Source organism: Coregonus lavaretus (genome assembly GCF_964263955.1).
Source record: "Coregonus lavaretus genome assembly, contig: SUPER_35_unloc_2, whole genome shotgun sequence".
Lineage (NCBI taxonomy): Eukaryota > Metazoa > Chordata > Actinopteri > Salmoniformes > Salmonidae > Coregonus > Coregonus lavaretus.
Window position 1 is genome coordinate 4804895 of NW_028167180.1, and position 17833 is coordinate 4822727.

Genomic DNA, 17833 nt, shown 5'->3' on the forward strand with positions numbered 1-17833 from the left:
TTAGGCTAAAAAATCCAGGAGTAGTTAATGCACGTCGCTTGGCCCGTATGAAGAATGGGGAAAATGAGCAAAGTTTATCTGTACTATTGATGTTTGAGAATTTACCACCCTATGTAAAGTTGTGATGTATAAGATACGCCGTAAGAGTGTTTGATGAGTATTTACCACCCTATGTGAAGTTTGGATATATATAAGATATGCCTTAAGAGCGTTCGTGCAAAACCCTTTGCAATGCAAGAAGTGTATAAAGTGTGGCCATGTTTCAAGTGTTTACAGATGGAAGGAATATGTTATTGAAGAGTCTGAATGTAAAATGTTGAAACTGTGGTGGGGATCAAATTTCCGAATTCCCTGAGTGCCCTGTTAGGGTGAAAGAGGTTGAGCTATCAAGCAAATATCCTATGTGGAGGCGGTGAAGAACGTTGAAGGGGAAAGATGCCACAGTTCTGAAGAAGATATGGCGGTGGATGCACCACAACCAGTTGCACATGTTATAGATCAACCAAGTGATCTGGATACACTTATTGTGAAGAAGGTGCATTTTGTAGTATTTATAGCCACAGTTATTAATTGTACTGCACAAGTGTCCAAGAAGCTGGACAGCATTATATCTGCATCCGATACGTTTTTGGGCCTCCAAGACTTAACAGCAGAAGCACTGCAATGATCCTTATTATCTACCTGTACAGTAGGTGGCGGAATGCAGATACAATTGTTGCGAATGCCATTATACCAAAGAAGAAGAGGAAAGTCAATTCGACAACTCTTTTACGTGGCTTTACCCGAGTCTTCATGACAGCAGGAGAAATGGTAGGTTCATATTTTTATTAAATAAGTCAGGTGTAAGATTCTTTAGGAGTGCATTGTTATTTATCCCAACGAAACGTGAACATAATAATGCCCGAATTTTATCTTCTCTTTCTAATAAATGGCAGGTAAAAATATCAAATACCCAACTAGGCCAACTACGGCGGAGTGCGCACAAGGAAGTCTACGAAAGGTGTTGTCTTTTTTCACAGCGATCTGACGCTGACATGTAATCTATTAAGCTGATATATTGATCCTAAAATAATACATGCTTATGTCGAAAGAAACAATAGGCAATCGTGCGTATACAGTGTATTTCTTTCAAACTTTGATAGGTGGTCATGTCGATGAGTGCCCTGTAGGCCTAAATGACTTGCGGTACATTTTTACTGTGTCCGTGCCCGAATACCCATACTTGCGTTTAATTAGTAGGCATTTTAGGTATGCGAAAATAGCGCGTTTTTTATATTATGTGAAATTTCGAAAATAATGTAACATTTCGAAAATTGAGTGCTTTAAATGCTAGGATTTTATACTAATTTTGGCTTTGGTAGAATTCGCTCCACACTTAAGATAATCGTCTTTACAGACTCAGGTGTTTGACAGATGGTTATCAGATGAGGGGAAGCAGTGTACTTAGTGCATACATTTTTACTAAACAGTACGTTCTAAATAGTACGTATTACGATTAGTACACTATGTAGTTTTAGTAAGTAGTGGACAATGCACATTTCAGACATGGCCTATGACTTCCAGGTAAAAATATAAAATACCCAACTAGGCCCTCTACGGCGGAGTGCGCACAAGGAAGTCTACGAAAGGTGTTGTCTTTTACACAGCGATCTGACGCTGAGATGTAATCTATTAAGCCGATATATTTATCCTAAAATAATACATGCTGATGTCGAAAGAAACAATAGACAATCGTGTCTATACAGTGTGTTTCTTTCAAACGTTGATAGGTGGTCATGTCGATGAGTGCCCTGTAGGCCTAATTGACTTGCGGTACATTTTTAGTGGTTGTGTCCGAATACCCATACTTATGTTTAATTAGTAGGCATTTTAGGTATGCATTTCGAAAATGGAGTGTTTTTAGTAAGTAGTGGGCAATACAGATTTCAGACATGGCCTATGACTTCCCGTCGCAGCTGCACCCAGTCAAACCGGACAACATGGACGCGTAAAAACGCGACCACTTTCGGTTTAAATTGGAACCATTGAGCTAGATAGAGGGCTCACCCTTGTATCTATTCTATTTACCATCTCTGACATCATGGGCAGCGCCGATGAGGCTATCTCCATTTTAAAGGAGTACATTTTCTTCTTCAGCCAGTGATGTTGGAAGTCCCACCCAGTTGACTACATTAATATGATGGCATCCCTCAATGGCACTGCCCATTCTAATGTGGCCTTTTGGCCGCTAGAGTCCTCTATCATTCTCTATGGTTGGGGCGTTTGGGCTAGAAGGGATACCATTTGTCAGAAATGACCAGGTTTGACTTTTCGTAGCAGGTTGGTTAGGATAAATTATGCAGCAAGTTAGGATAATTAAGGTTAAGGTTAGTAAACGGGTTAGGGTTAACTTAAATGCAAAAGAAAATCATCTTTTGACGTCAATTCGACATAAACTGTATCAGGTTAGGTCGAATTGGTGTCCAGCCTAGGCCTGGATCATTTCTACAATGCGTTTTCTGTCTCCAGGAAATATCAATTCTTATTTAGTTTAACATGTGGATTCCAAAAGGCTTTAAATATAAGGTCCGCCGTCCTTAAAAACACAAAAATATGGATCTTGAAAGGGAAGTGTATGTATTTTGAACACTTTTCTTCAGTGGATGTTGGTGTTTTTGCCATGTCCACGGGTGTTATTCATCAATTTCCACAAGAAATATAAGCCATAAAATATTTAATCTTTCTTCATTATTTTATAGTCCAAGTTAAATTCTCTCATCAATAATGTTTTTTATTAATTATTATTGTATTTAAGATGTTCTGTGTGTCCCTGATATCACTTTCCACCCTGTTAGTTTGTAAATCTCCATTTAAGAAAACCACCCTTTCCTACAATGACCCCACATTCAGGAATTATCATACTTTCTTTGGTGGGAAAACAATGGTCTAAAGCTACATGAAAATTAACCACATTTCAAAATGTTAAAATATGTTTGATAGAGAAGTTAAAATCATGTTCAAGGGTCCAACATTATGCTAGCTCAAACTTGATCACTCACAAAACTATGGCTAATTTAGACAACAAATGTCCACCCAGTTAGTTTCCACCCTGTTAGGATTATGCACCTAACAAGTTGGAAAATGCAGCAAAAACATGAAGTGCCTGAGTTTGACCAATATATTTTTATGAAAGTCAGACATGTCCTTTTTCTGATAGAATACTACACTAAATTATTATTTTTTTCTCCAAAAGTTATGAGGTCCAAAATGCACCACATTGTAGGAATGACCCGGCTAATACTATTTCCTAAATGATGACCGACATGGCATTGGGTTTCATCTTGTTTCATTACTCAGGGTTGTACAGTACAGTTCTGAGGACGCTGAAAAGTTGATCAGCTACAGTATCAGCAGAATTATTGCAATGTGTGACGGCACCGTCAGTGTTTTATCCGAACATGTCTTTTTTTTTTCTTCTTTTATGCAATGAAACGTGCAATTGTGCTTGTTTCTTTCACCGTGGCAAAACATTCAGAACTTCAGTGCCCGTATAAGTCGGAACGCTGTGGAGAAATATGTATGAAAATGAAAAAGTATGCACTCACTAACTGTAAGTCGCTTGGATAAGAGCGTCTGCTAAATGACTAAAATGTAAATGTAAAATGATTATACAGGTTATCTGCCTAAATAAAGTATCTTAATAGGGAGATGGTCCCCCACCAGCTGCCAGAACAGCTTCAATGCACCTTGACATAGATTCTACAACTGTCTGGAACTCTATTGGAGGTCTTCCACAATAAATTCTATAATTTGGTGTTTTGTTGATTGTAGACCTCCCGAGTGGCGCAGTGGTCTAAGTGTGCCACTAGAGATCCTGGTTCGAATCCAGGCTCTGTCGTAGCCGGCCGGTACCGGGAGATCCATGGGGCGGCGCACAATTGGCCCAGCGTCGTCCAGGGTAGGGGAGGGAATGGCCAACTGCATTCATATCCAACTGCATTCCAGGAACAGACCCCCTCGCAGCCATTACAGGGATGTAGCTCAGTTTGTAGAGCATGGCGTTTGCAACACCAGGGTTGTGGGTTCGATTCCCACGGGGGGCCAGTATGAAAAATAAAAAAATGATGTATGCACTCACTAACTGTAAGTCGCTCTGGATAAGAGCATCTGCTATATAAGTGTTCCACCCTGGCGACAGACACACATCCTTTAAAGCCCCTATGCTCCGTTGAGACCCCTCTTTCAAAGTCACTGAGATCTCTTCTAGCCATGGTAGCCAAAATAATGGGCACCTGGGCATTTTAATACATGACCCTAAGCATGATGGGATGTTTTAATCACTTAATTAACTCAGGAACCACACCTGTGTGGAAGCACCTGGTTTCAATATACTTTGTTCCATCATTTACTCAAGTGTTTCCTTTATGTTGGCAGTTACCTGTATGTCAAAAGCAGTTGATGTATCTTGATTTTAAAATATCTGTTGTACATTTACCAAAGTAACAAGTTCTGTGTTTTTAAAGAAATGACTGATTCATATTTTGTTCTCACACTTTAAGAGTTGTGTTGGCCACCATCACACAATGCTGGCCTCAGATGATGGTAGGTATATGTGGAAACACGTAATAAACTGACCCAAACAATATTATTTAATTTAAATCTCAATTTAAGAGGATACATTTAGTAAGATATCAATTGTTGTCCCTTAACTGCTGGGATGAATAATACACATTTGTTTATGTAAATTTATTGTCAATAAAGTTTGTTTCTCTCTCATTATTCCTTCACCAGTGCTGCCCCCTCCTGGTGACATCCAGGTGCTGTTGCTGACATTAGATTCAGTGTCTCTGAGCTGGAGTTCTCCTCAGGGGCTGACAGGACCACAGACATTCAGAGTGACCTGGGGGTGTGACTGAGAAACAAGGTCAACAAGAGTGAAAGGTGGGCATCATCTTGAAATAAGCAGTCTCCAACCTGGTAAAAAGTACCAGTTCAACGTGGCTACAGAGGGAGAAGATGGAAGCCAAAGCAGATGTGTCTCAGCATCCCTATCCACAGGTACAGTAGGCTAACTTGTGTTTTTATTCAGACTACATCATTCATTCATTCCTAGAGACATTTTTGGACTCTCTGTCAAAAACAGCACATCCTCTATTCTAAACTAATCTTGATTTTTGTTCCAGTGGTCCCACCCAGAGATTTCAAGATAGACCATTTGGAAGAGTCCTCCTTCACTCTCCACTGGTCCAAGGCTGAAGGGATGGGGAAAGTCCCACAGCACTTCTTCATATCCAACTGCATTCCAGGAACAGACCCCCTCGCAGCCATTACTGACGACTGCCACAAAACCTTCTCAAACCTGCAACCCGGCACAGAGTACACTGTTAGTGTTGCAACTGTGCTGAGCAATGGGGAACAGAGTGAACCTGTCTCTACAACAATCTGCACTAGTAAGAGATCTTCCCCCAATTACAGCTCATCATCTCTTTACCAGAAACTACAGTGATTTTGTTGCATTACAAATAACATTTTTGTTTTGTTGTTAGTGTTCTGTTATGTTTTTTCTTTGTTTTGTTTTTTCCCCATATCAAAAGCCTTGGATTTTTGTACTTTTCCACCTGTAAGGCTATAAACATTTTATTAAATGTTTTGAAAATGAGGTGAGCTAAAATTTAAGGTAGAACTAGGGCTTGAATGTACAGTAACAAACAGTTACATGACCTTTCAACATCTTCATATCAGAACCATGGACAGTGTCGTGACTTGACTTTAACATTAATCTGAGGACTGTTATTTATCTAATCAACTATGATTAATTGTTACCCGATTAAATTAATAATGTAACAATTAACTCATAGGGATCTGGGGCACCACGAGAGCGGTTCTTTAAAGAGTCACCATCTCCCAAATTAAACTCTAAAAGGTCTTTACCTATCACATCTATAAACAGTCAACGTATTAATCATAACCTCGTATCATATCATTATTCTGAACAGTCATAACCTCCTTTCATCTGCAAAAACCCGAGCCTTACTTATGATTCAGTACTACAGAAATTAGTTTAATTATTTATTTAGTAGCTAATGAAATGGGAACACAGGATAAACACACCCACTATACCGGTTATTGACTGGAAACGTAATGTGATGAAAACAGGTCCCTAGTGGAATGACAACAACATTGATGCTTGTTAAAGAAGAGAGGGAGAGAATCACTTAACATTGCCACATTCGGAAACTACTCTCTTCTACTGTAACCATATACTTTGCACACGAACCGCCGCCCTCTTTGAAATGCCTGGTTCGCCATGTATCTCTCTCGGTGGACAGGGCCGCATTGGAAAGGTAGTTGGGCCTTTTCGCGGCACGCTTTTAAGGCTCTGATTGTCCGAAGGGGTTCCAACAAGTCTTCTGTTTTTCTCCTCTGTAGTTGTCCGGTATCCGGTGACTTGTCATGTAGTCCTGAACAGAACTACAGAATTGATTTTCCTTCCATACGCTCTTGAAGTTGCTTCTTTGAAGATAGGCTAGCCAGCCGTATCGATGGTTCCCCAGTGGGGTGATGAGAGTAGCGTAATACGGTGGTTTGGGCAGGGTAGCAGATGGTCCCCTGTGATTTTACCCACGCACAGCTACATATTATTCTGAACAAAAATATAAATGCAACAATTTAAACAATTTTACTGAGTTAAAGTTCTTATAAGGAAATCTGTTAATTGAAATAAATTCATTAGGCCCTAATCTATGGATTTCACTAGACTGGGCAGGGGTGCAGCCATGGAGGGGCCTGAGAGGGCATAGGCCCACCCACTTGGGAGCAAGGCCCAGCCAATCAGAATGAGTTTTACCCCACAAAGGGCATTATGACAGACAGAAATACTCCTCAGTTTCATCAGCTGTCCGGGTCGCTGGTCTCAGACGATCCCGCTGGTGAAGAAGCCGGATGTGGAGGTCCTGGGCTGGCATGGTTACACACGGTCTGTGGTTGTGAGGCCGGTTGGAAGTACTGCCAAATTCTCTAAAACAATGTTGGAGGCGGCTTATGATAGAAATATGTTCAATTGAATGTTTCTTACTGGCTGTAAAATGGTTGATTGCCATAATTTCTTCGAGTCATTGCTTAATTATTTAAACATTAAACCTTGTAAACAATTCATGGTAATTCATGGTAACCTCGTAAACAATTAATTTAAACCAGGCGTTTATTTGAAACAGGCGTTTATAGACTGAAATGTGTTTTATTGTTCAGCTATTAAGAAGAACAGGAGGCTATTTGAGACTCAGCATTTCATAGAAGTTTTATGGTATGTTAATTCACGGTCAATTACCGTGAGACCGGCAGTCTATTGCATGACAATAACCAGCTGACAAAATGTCATGACCTCCACAACCCTAGCTAGAACATCTTAAAATACTACGGCAATCTTAGTGCAACACTGAGCCTAATCAAGAGATTTTTGCCATTTGGGGAGGCTGAAAGAAGCAACATTCAGCCAATATCTGAGAGGAAGTAATGTATCTCTTTATCAAAAGCTTGAGGACTTTATCTTTTTTACAACTTTTACATTTTTCTGATTTATAAAATTGAGAAATGTTAAGTGGGACATTTGTTGAATATTTTATTACATTTGAGTGTACAAACATTTTGCCCTCAGAAAAGCCTCAATTCATTGGGTCAGACTCTACAAGGTGTCGAAAGCGTTCCACAGGGATGCTGGCCCATGTTGACTTCAATGCTTCCCACAGTTGTGTCAAGTTGGCTGGATGTCCATTGGGTGGTAGACCATTCTTGATACACACGTGAAACTGTTGAGTGTGTCTCCCGAGTGGCGCAGTGGTCTAAGGCACTGCATCGCAGTGCTAGCTGTGCCACTAGAGATCCTGGTTCGAATCCAGGCTCTGTCGTAGCCGGCCGCGACCAGGAGACCCATGGGGTGGCGCACAATTGGCCCAGCGTCGTCCAGGGTAGGGGAGGGAATGGCCGGCAGGGGATGTAGCTCAGTTGGTAGAGCATGGCGTTTGCAACGCCAGGGTTGTGGGTTCGATAAAATAATGTATGTGCTAACTGTAAGTCGCTCTGGATAAGAGCGTCTGCTAAATGACTAAAATGTAATGTAAATGTAAAAAACCACCACCGTCGCAGTTCTTGACCAAAATGTATGCTCCTGGCACATACCATACTCCGTTCAAAGGCACTTAAATATTTTGTCTTGCCCATTCACCCTCTGAATGGCACATGTATAAAATCCATGTCTCAGTTGTCTCAAGGCTTAAAAATCCTTCTTTAACCTGTCTCCTCCCCTTCATCTACACTGATTGAAGTGGATTTAACAAGTGACATCAATAAGGGATCATAGCTTTCATCTGGATTCACCTGGTCAGTCTTTCATGGAAAGTGCAGGTATCCTTAATGTTTTGTAAACTCAGTGTATATCTGGAGTTAAACTGTAGCATTGACAATAATGTATTTATCTTCCCTTAGTGCTTCCTGCTCCAGACCAGCTGACTGTTGACTCAGTGGACACAACATCAGCTGCTGTTAGCTGGAGCCAGCCACCAGGATTGGACCAAACCCATCATTACCAGATCTCCTACCACTGTCCAGGGACAGAACCACACATCACTACCACATCTTCACACAGCATCACTCTCTCTGACCTGCAACCTGCTACTGAATACTCTGTCACTGTCTGCACTGTGCTGGAAAATGGAAAGCAAAGTCAACTGGTGTTAACAACCCTCACCACAGGTAAGTACCCTATTTAAGTATTATTTATGGTTATCAAAATGACTATTTGTGAATTCCCCAAAAATTGTTTGTACAGTGCATTCTGAAAGTATTCCGACCCCTTAACTTTTTCCACATTTTGTTACATTACAGCCTTAATAAAACATTTATAAAATATATTTTGTTTGTCATCAATACCCCATAATGACAAAGCAAAAACTGGTTATTAGAATTTGTTGCAAATTTATTACAAATTAAAAAGTATTCAGGGCCTTTGCTATGAGACTTGAACTTGAGCTCAGGTGCATCCTGTTTCCATTGATCCTCCTTGATATGTTTCCACAACTTGATTGGACTTCACCTGTGGTAAATTCAATTGATTGGACATGATTTGGAAAGGCACACACCTGTCTATATAAAAGGTCCCACAGTTGACAGTGCAACTGCGCTGTAGTAGTGCAAGCGCTGGTAGAGCACGGCACTTGTAACGCCAGGGTAGTGGGTTCGATCCCCGGGACCACCCATACACAAAAATGTATGCACACATGACTGTAAGTCGCTTTGGATAAAAGCGTCTGCTAAATGGCATATTATTATTATTATTATTATTATGTCAGAGCAAAAACCAAGCCATTTCGTGGAAGGAATTGTCCGTAGAGCTCCGAAACAGGATTGTGTCGAGGCACAGATCTGGGAAAGGGTACCAAAACATGTCTGCTGCATTGAAGGTCCCCAAGAACACAGTGGCTTCCATCATTCTTAAATGGAAGAAGTTTGGAACCACCAAGACTTTTCCTAGAGCTGGCCGCCTGGCCAAAACTGAGCAATCAGGGGAGAAGGGCCTTAGTCAGTTAGTTGACAGAGAACCCGATGGTCACTCTGACAGAGCTCCAGAGTTCCTCTGTGGAGATGGGAGAACCTTCCAGAAAGACCACCATCTCTGCAGCACTCCACCAATCAGGCATTTAAGGTATGGTGGCCAGACGGAAGCCACTCCTCAGTAAAAGGCACATGAAAGCAAGATTATATTATCTGATGAAACCAAGATTTAACTATTTGACCTGAATACGAATCATCACGTCTGGAGGAAACCTGGCACCATCCCTACGGTAAAGCATGGTGGTGGCAGCATCATGCTGTGGGGATGGTTTTCAGTGGCAGGGACTGGGAGACTAGTCAGGATCAAGGGAGAGATTAACGGAGCAAAGTACAGAAAGATCCTTGATGAAAACCTGCTCAGGACCTCAGACTGGAGAATGGCAGGAGTAGCTTCGGGAAAAATCTCTGAATGTTCTTGAGTGGCCCAGCCTGAGCCCGGACTTAAACCCTATCGAATATCTCTGGAGAGGCCTAAAAATAGCTGTGCAGTGACGCTCCCCATCCAACCTGACAGAGCTTGAGAGGATCTAAAATGAATGGGAGAAACTCTCCAAATACAGGTGTGCCAAGCTTGTAGCGTCATACCCAAGAAGACTCTAGGCTGTAATCGCTGCCAAAGGTGCTTCAACAAAGTACTGAGTAAAGGGTCTGAATACTTATGTAAATGTCATATTTCGTTTTTTTTATTTTATAAATTTGCTAAAAATTTTAAAAACCTGGTTTTGCTTTGTCGTTATGGGGAATTGTGTGTAGATTGACAAGGGGGAAAAAACAATTTAATTCATTTTAGAATAAGGCTGTAACGTAACAGAATGTGGAAAAGGTCAAGGGGTCTGAATACTTCGCGAATGCACTAATATCTGAGTTCATGCTTTCTTCCATTCCTGTGAGTCATTAAGTCAAGGAGTTGATCTGCCTCGGGTTACTTTAACTTTATCAGTAGTACAGTGTTAAACACTTGTTATTGTGGAGATTATTTACAGTGCCTTGCAACAGTATTCATCCCCCTTGGCGTTTTTCCTATTTTGTTGCATTACAACCTGTAATTTAAATTGATTTGGATTTCATGTAATGGACATGCACGAAATAGTCCAAATTGGTGTAGTGGAATGAAAAAAATGACTTGTTTAAAAAAATTATTTAAAACAATAACGGGAAAGTCGTGCGTGCATATGTATTCACCACCTTTGCTATGAAGCCCCTAAATAAGATCTGGTGCAACCAGTTACCTTTAGAAGTCACATAATTAGTTAAATAAAGTCCACCTGTGTGCAATCTAAGTGTCACGTGATCTGTCACATGATCTCAGTGTATATATTATATATTTATATATATATATATATATAGATATGGATTAACAACAGCCCTGACAATTTATTTTCCCTCAGTACCTCCTGCTCCGGACCAGCTAACTGTTGACACCACGTCAGGTACTGTTAGCTGGAACCAGCCACCAGGATTGGACCAAACCCAACATCATTACCAGATCTCCTACCACTGTCCAGGGACAAAACCCAACTACACTACCACATCTTCACACAGCCTCACTCTCTCTGACCTGCAATGTGGGACTCAGTACTCTGTCACTGTCTGCACTGTGCTGGAAAATGGAAAGAAAAGTCAACTGGTGTCAACAACCCTCACCAAAGGTAACGAAGTACCCAACTTAATTATTATATCTAGTGTCAAAGTTGATTAAACATTAACTAGTTATCAAAATGACTCTAAACTAATCATAATGGATGTGTCAGCATTGGATGTAAAGGTACAGTATCTTCCCTGATGAGAAATATATGATGGTGAATTCCACAGATCTCATAATGCAGTTTGGTGCCGAAATCATTAACAGTTTTTATAGTATCTGAATTCTTGCTCGCTTCCCATTAATGTGAGTCAATATATCAAGTAGTTGATCTGCCTCTGCTTGCTTTAACTTTATCAGTACTAGTGTAAAACACTTCTTATTGTGGAGAGTATTTATAATCACAGCATTCTTTATATTGAAAGAAATTGGTGTGGCGGTGACAATGTAGCAGCACCGTTGCTAAATGAATACAGCAGAAACCCCTAATTTTTGTTACTTTACAAATCTAACCTGTTGTGTGACTTCTATTGTTTTTTAAATGTATTTATTTCCATATCAAAAGGAATTGCACGCCGGCCATTTCTACTTTTCCTCCTGTAATATATTTCTGGAGTTAAACTATAGCCCTGACAATAATCTATTTCCCCTTAGTACCCCCAGCTCCAGACCAGCTGACTGTTGACTCAGTGAACACCACATCAGCTACTGTTAGCTGGAGCCAGCCACCAGGATTGGACCAAACCCAACATCGTTACCAGATCTCCTACCACTGTCCAGGGACAGAACCACACATCACTACCACATCTTCACACAGAATCACTCTCTCTGACCTGCAGAGTGGTACTCAGTACTCTGTCACTGTCTGCACTGTGCTGGAAAATGGAAGGCAAAGTAAACTGGTGTCAACAACCCTCACCACAGGTAAGGACGTACCCTACTAATGTATTATGTCTGTTGTCAAAGTTTATTTTTATCTAGTTATCAAAATGACTGAACTAATCATAATTGATTTGTCAGCATTGGATGTAAAGGTACATTATCTTTTCTACTTTGACTAATATTCTACTTTTCCTCCTGTTCAAGATGATAGAAATCCTCATAATTTGAGCGAAATTATTTCTCTATAGCCTTTACTTTCTCACTCTGAACGCGAATGGGATGGGTGCGGCTTCTTGACAATGATCGCAAAGGCTCCAATGCACAGCGCCCCTGGAGCAATTAGGATTAAGTGCCTTGCTAAAGGGCACTGCAACATATTTTTCACCTTGTCTGCTCCGGTATTCTAACCAGCAACCTTTCGGTTACAGGCCCAACACTGTAACCTCAAGGCTACCTGTCTCTACCTTACCCCTACCTACAGTGTCCTCTGTTAATATTGAGGCTACCTGTCTCTACCTTACCCCTATCTACAGTGTCCTCTGTTAATATGGAGGCTACCTGCCTCTACCTTACCCCTACCTACAGTGTCCTCCGTTAATATTGAGGCTACCTGCCTCTACCTTACCCCTATCTACAGTATCCTCCGTTAATATTGAGGCTACCTGCCTCTACCTTACCCCTATCTACAGTGTCCTCCGTTAATATTGAGTCTACCTGCCTCTACCTTACCCCTACCTACAGTGCCCTCCGTTAATATTGAGGCTACCTGCCTCTACCTTACCCCTACCTACAGTGTCCTACGTTAATATTGAGGCTACCTGCCTCTACCTTACCCCTATCTACAGTGTCCTCCGTTAATATTGAGTCTACCTCGCTCTACCTTACCCCTACCTACAGTGTCCTCCGTTAATATTGAGTCTACCTGCCTCTACCTTACCACTACCTACAGTGTCCTCCGTTAATATTGAGTCTACCTGCCTCTACCTTACCCCTATCTACAGTGTCCTCCGTTAATATTGAGGCTACCTGCCTCTACCTTACCCCTATCTACAGTGTCCTCCGTTAATATTGAGGCTACCTTACCCCTACCTACAGTGTCCTCCGTTAATATTGAGGCCCTTCTGCCTCTACCTTACCCCAATCTACAGTGCCCTCTGTTAATATGGAGGCTACCTGCCTCTACCTTACCCCTATCTACAGTGTCCTCTGTTAATATTGAGACTACCTGCCTCTACCTTACCCCTACCTACAGTGCCCTCCGTTAATATTGAGGCTACCTGCCTCTACCTTACCCCTATCTACAGTGTCCTCCGTTAATATTGAGGCTACCTGTCTCTACCTTACCCCTATCTACAGTGTCCTCTGTTAATATTGAGGCTACCTGCCTCTACCTTACCCCTATCTACAGTGTCCTCTGTAGTTATTGGGACAGTGCAGCATTTCTTCTTATGGCTCTATACTCCAAAAGTTTGGATTTGAAATCATGACTGAGATTAAAGTGCAGACAGTCAGCTTTAATTTGATGGTATTTTCATCCATATCGGGTGAACCATAATGTGAAATAACAATGTGTGATAAAGTAGTTAAAAGTTGAGTATTTTCAGAATATCAGGCGCGGGCTGAAAATCGACATCTTCACATTGCATTTTTTTTTAGGGGGCAGTAGAATTAAGGAGGATACATTAAGCACTTTAATCATAATTTTTACATTGCAAACAGTAACAATTATTTTTCATGCCATGAAAGGTAGTGGATCCGGCCAAATAGGTTCTGTAATGCATCAGTCCAAACTGGAGAGGTGCCGGATCCTGTTCCCGCAGGATCTGGCTCAAATAAAGCACTGGTGATACAAGTAAAACACATTAACACATTACCAAAGATTTTACTTTAATAATTTGTGACTCAGTACATTTTCAGTGGTGGAAGAGACCCTCCAGAGTTGCTGTAGTGTGTGTTCTACTGGCTGTGATCATAGGCCTGGGGGATTCCAGTAAGTGTTTTCTTTTTTACTAAAACATTTGTAGTCAATGTTGTGACAGTTACACATTTTGATTGACTTTTCCCTTTTACAGATGAGAGAGACAAGTTAAATACCAGGCTTAGGTACTATGGTGAGTGCAGTCTTTTATTTTCTTAATTTACAAGTATCATTTTATTTCATACTTAGAAGAGATGTAATTTATTTGTAGACTTTGAAATGCCTGCTGTTCTATTTCGTTTATTTCAGAGAAACCCTGTTTGAATGAATGGTGGAAGTTTGGCACCAGCTGTTATTATGTCTCCTCCACGAGGGACTCTGCTGGGGACGGTCAGCAGCAGTGCAAAGCAATGGGTGGAGAGTTGGTTGTTATAAACAGCAGAGAAGAACAGGTAATAGAGAATATATTAGTAATGCTATAATACTACTGTTTCTTTATTATTATAATTATTAATCATTATCTACATCTCTGATGAGTATTCAATGTGTAAATAATTGTATCACCAATGTTCATGTCACTGTCAATTTATAGAATATACTTCCTGTCAGCAAAGCAAGTTTTCATGAGATTATATCTATACCTATACTATAGTATAGCAGCTGAGGCTGCAACCTGATCTCATAGTTTCACTTCGACATTCGACGTAATCTGGATGAAAGTCTATTTTTGACGCATTCATTCCATGTGGTTACAGGGTTAATTCTGTGAGGTTACAGGGTTAAAACAGAAACAACTCAAAGGGTTATGGTTAGGGGTTAAGGTTAGGGCAATGGGTTGGGGAAGGCTTCAAACTAAAATGATTAAAAACAACGCTCTGTTTCCATCAAGTACTCTCCCTCTTGCCTGAGCATTGTGAACTGCCGTGGCGCAGTCGTCAGTGCAGATTGGTCTGTGTGGTGTGAGCACGCTTCCCCTCCAAGCGTCCTGAGTCTGCACCAGCGCTCTGCAACGTTTTTTAATTTTTTTGTGAGCGCTGAGGAAGGCATATATCAAAGTACTTAGGACCTTTTCAAACATCCTAAATCCCCTTGTATTTCTATTGACCAGGCTCAGTACATTATACTACTACTAGTACTACTACTATTAGACTACTACTACTATTATTATTTATAAAAATGTAAAAGTGTTCCTCTGCTGTGGAGATTAAATAATGGTCATTGTTTTTCTTCCAAAATGATATTATAGATATTTATCCATGGATTAAAGAAGAATGTCTGGATTGGTGCATATACAAATGACGGAATCTGGGAGTGGCTTGTCAACACAGCATTTAAACCTACGTAAGTGAACAGGTTCTGGAGGAGTTTTTTTCTGTTGTAATAAATTACTTTTTACAGTCTGATAATCTTGTCCTCAGCCAGATGTCTCTCTCACTCTCTGTCGAATGGTAGCAATTGAGCCTGGAGACTAGGTTAACCGTCTGATTCTCTATTTTCTATTGGATGATATTAATCTCTGATTCTCTGTGTTGTTTATAGCTATTGGATGGAAGGGGAACCAAGTAACTTAAATGACAAGGTGGCTTGTATTGAGATCTCACAGACGGCATCAGACCCATTGAAGAGTTGGAAGGTTGTAAAATGTACTTCAAATTACTGGGTATGTGAAAAACCGTTCACACCGTAGTCTAATTATAATAACTAATGTAAGCCCCTATCTTATGGAGTTGCACTGGTTTTCCCTTTGTTAGGCTTAACGTGTTTCTATGTGTATCTACATTGAAAGATGTATTTGATGTCTTTAAAGAGACCAGGGCTATGTGGAGTTTGTCCACCGTTCATCAGGCCCAGGGGAGTGGAACTGTGATCTAGTAGGCTCTAACTGTGGTCTAGTAGGCTCTAACTGTGGTCTAGTAGGCTCTAACTGTGGTCTAGTAGGCTCTAACTATGGTCTAGTAGGCTCTAACTGTGGTCTAGTAGGCTCTAACTGTGGTTGACTTTTTTTAAACTATATTTACAATTTTTACCATTTTAATGTGTGCATATAACAATTGAATAAGATTCTGTTTTCATTTAAGTTTTTATAGTTATCAATACATTTCAAATGCAGCAGTGTTTTGTTTCCTTCCATTCCATTCCATATGTACCATGTATTTCATCAGTAGAATGAACACATCTATATACTGTGATCTAGGTATGTCATTTACTTGTCAGGTATACTGTAATACTAAGTGTTGTAATGTATGAATAGTAACTCCAATGTTTTCCTTCTAAATGGTGTCAGTTATTAGTTGACGTAGTACAGTAAAAACACTTTAGTTAATAGATAGAAAACAGTCGTTATCAGTAAAGTTATAGCAGTACCAGAATTGACCACTAGAAGGGTTGTGTCATCCATGGACATGTGACCAGAGCCCGTATTCACAAAGCATCCCAGAGTAAGAGTGCTGATCTAGGATCAGTTTTGTCTTTGACCTCTCTCTGGTAATGTGAGTTTTTATTTTTATTTTACTTAGCTTACCCAGTACAAAGGAACCGATGGGATAGTCCCAAAAGAGCAAACTCTGGCCAACTAGTGACACAATACTCCTGTTGGATGAAATATTCACATTTAGAACTTCTGTGCAGTATTCTGGAACTTGAACTTAAAACCTAAACATGTGCATCTTCTAAGGCTCCAACCTTAGCTATACCCACTGGATACCATTATGGACCTATAGCGTTCACATAATAATGGAGTCAGATTGATAAATGTAGGTTATTATTATATTCAACATAATTTCTACACATCTACACCTTAACAGGTGTCTTGAACATACTGAAGTCTGAGATTTCTGAGTTCCCAGGTGTTTTGAATGCAGCATTAGGGGATCTGTTCTCCACCACCCACAACCTTCCTGGGTACATCATTAGGGGATCTGTTCATATATGATACTGTATGAGATCAGATCAGATATGATAATTTATTAGATATGATATGATATGGTCATTTGTGAGCTCAGATATGATATGGTAATTTATTAGCTCAGATATGATATGGTAATGTATTAGATCAGATTTGAAATGGTAATTTCTGTTTGGTTAAATTTGGAGAAATCTTCTTCAACACAAATTAAATATCCAGTAACAATTTCTATGACGCATACACATATAATGCCCTGTAAAACATTTATAACGCCTTAATATCCACTATAATATATTATAATTGCTCATAAGTAAATGTGTAACATACAACAATAAATGTAAATAAATATGGTAACAGGGATCCCTTTTAACAAACATTAAACTTTTTGCCTCTGTCTCAAAATCCGCATCAGACAATTAAAATTGTGAATGTAGTTGTACACTGTCAAACACTACATACAGTGCCTGCAGAAAGTATTCACACCAATAGACGTTTTCCACATTTTGTTGTGTCAAAGCCTACATTTAAAATGGATTAAATTCATATTTTGGGTCACTGGCCTACACAAAATACCCCATTATGTCAAAGTCGATTTATGTTTTCAGGAATGTTTAAAAATTAATTAAATGAAAAGCTGAAACGTCTTGATTCAATAAGTATTCAACCCCTTTGTTATGGCAAGCCTAAATATATTCGGGAGTAAAAATGTGCTTAACAAGTCACATAATAATTTGCATGGACTAACTCTGTATGCAATAGTAGTGTTCACATGACTAATAGTGTTTTGAATGACTACCTCATCTCTGTACCCCACACATACAATTATCTGTAAGGTCCCTCAGTCGAACAATGAATTTAAAACACTGATGTAAGCACAAAGAAAAGGGAGGTTTTCCTATTCCTCACAAAGAAGGACACCTATTGGTAGATGGGTAAAAAAAAAGAAGCAGATATTGAATAT

The 17833-nt window shown here is 40.0% G+C and overlaps 1 protein-coding gene across 1 annotated transcript; it reads left to right on the forward strand.

Annotated features, from left to right (window-relative positions):
* Window positions 1-734: 734 nt before the first annotated feature.
* Window positions 735-16424, forward strand: LOC311110122 (fibronectin-like). The gene is made up of 12 exons (XM_084188691.1): window positions 735-810; window positions 4539-4581; window positions 4771-5037; window positions 5163-5429; window positions 8461-8727; window positions 10974-11234; window positions 11822-12091; window positions 13956-14039; window positions 14122-14160; window positions 14277-14419; window positions 15214-15308; window positions 15507-16424. The coding sequence occupies exons 4-12, from the start codon at window positions 5240-5242 to the stop codon at window positions 15652-15654; spliced, it is 1497 nt and encodes a 498-aa protein (XP_084044817.1). The 5' UTR covers window positions 735-810; window positions 4539-4581; window positions 4771-5037; window positions 5163-5239; the 3' UTR covers window positions 15655-16424.
* Window positions 16425-17833: the final 1409 nt, after the last annotated feature.

Excerpts from the sequence above, each read along its gene's own strand:
- LOC311110122 (XM_084188691.1), top strand. The coding sequence starts at position 5,240 with ATGGGGAAAGTCCCACAGCACTTCTTCATATCCAACTGCATTCCAGGA. Across the intron at positions 8,728-10,973 it reads GTTAACAACCCTCACCACAG|TACCTCCTGCTCCGGACCAG; the intron begins GTAAGTACCCTA and ends ATTTTCCCTCAG. Across the intron at positions 14,420-15,213 it reads TAAACAGCAGAGAAGAACAG|ATATTTATCCATGGATTAAA; the intron begins GTAATAGAGAAT and ends ATGATATTATAG.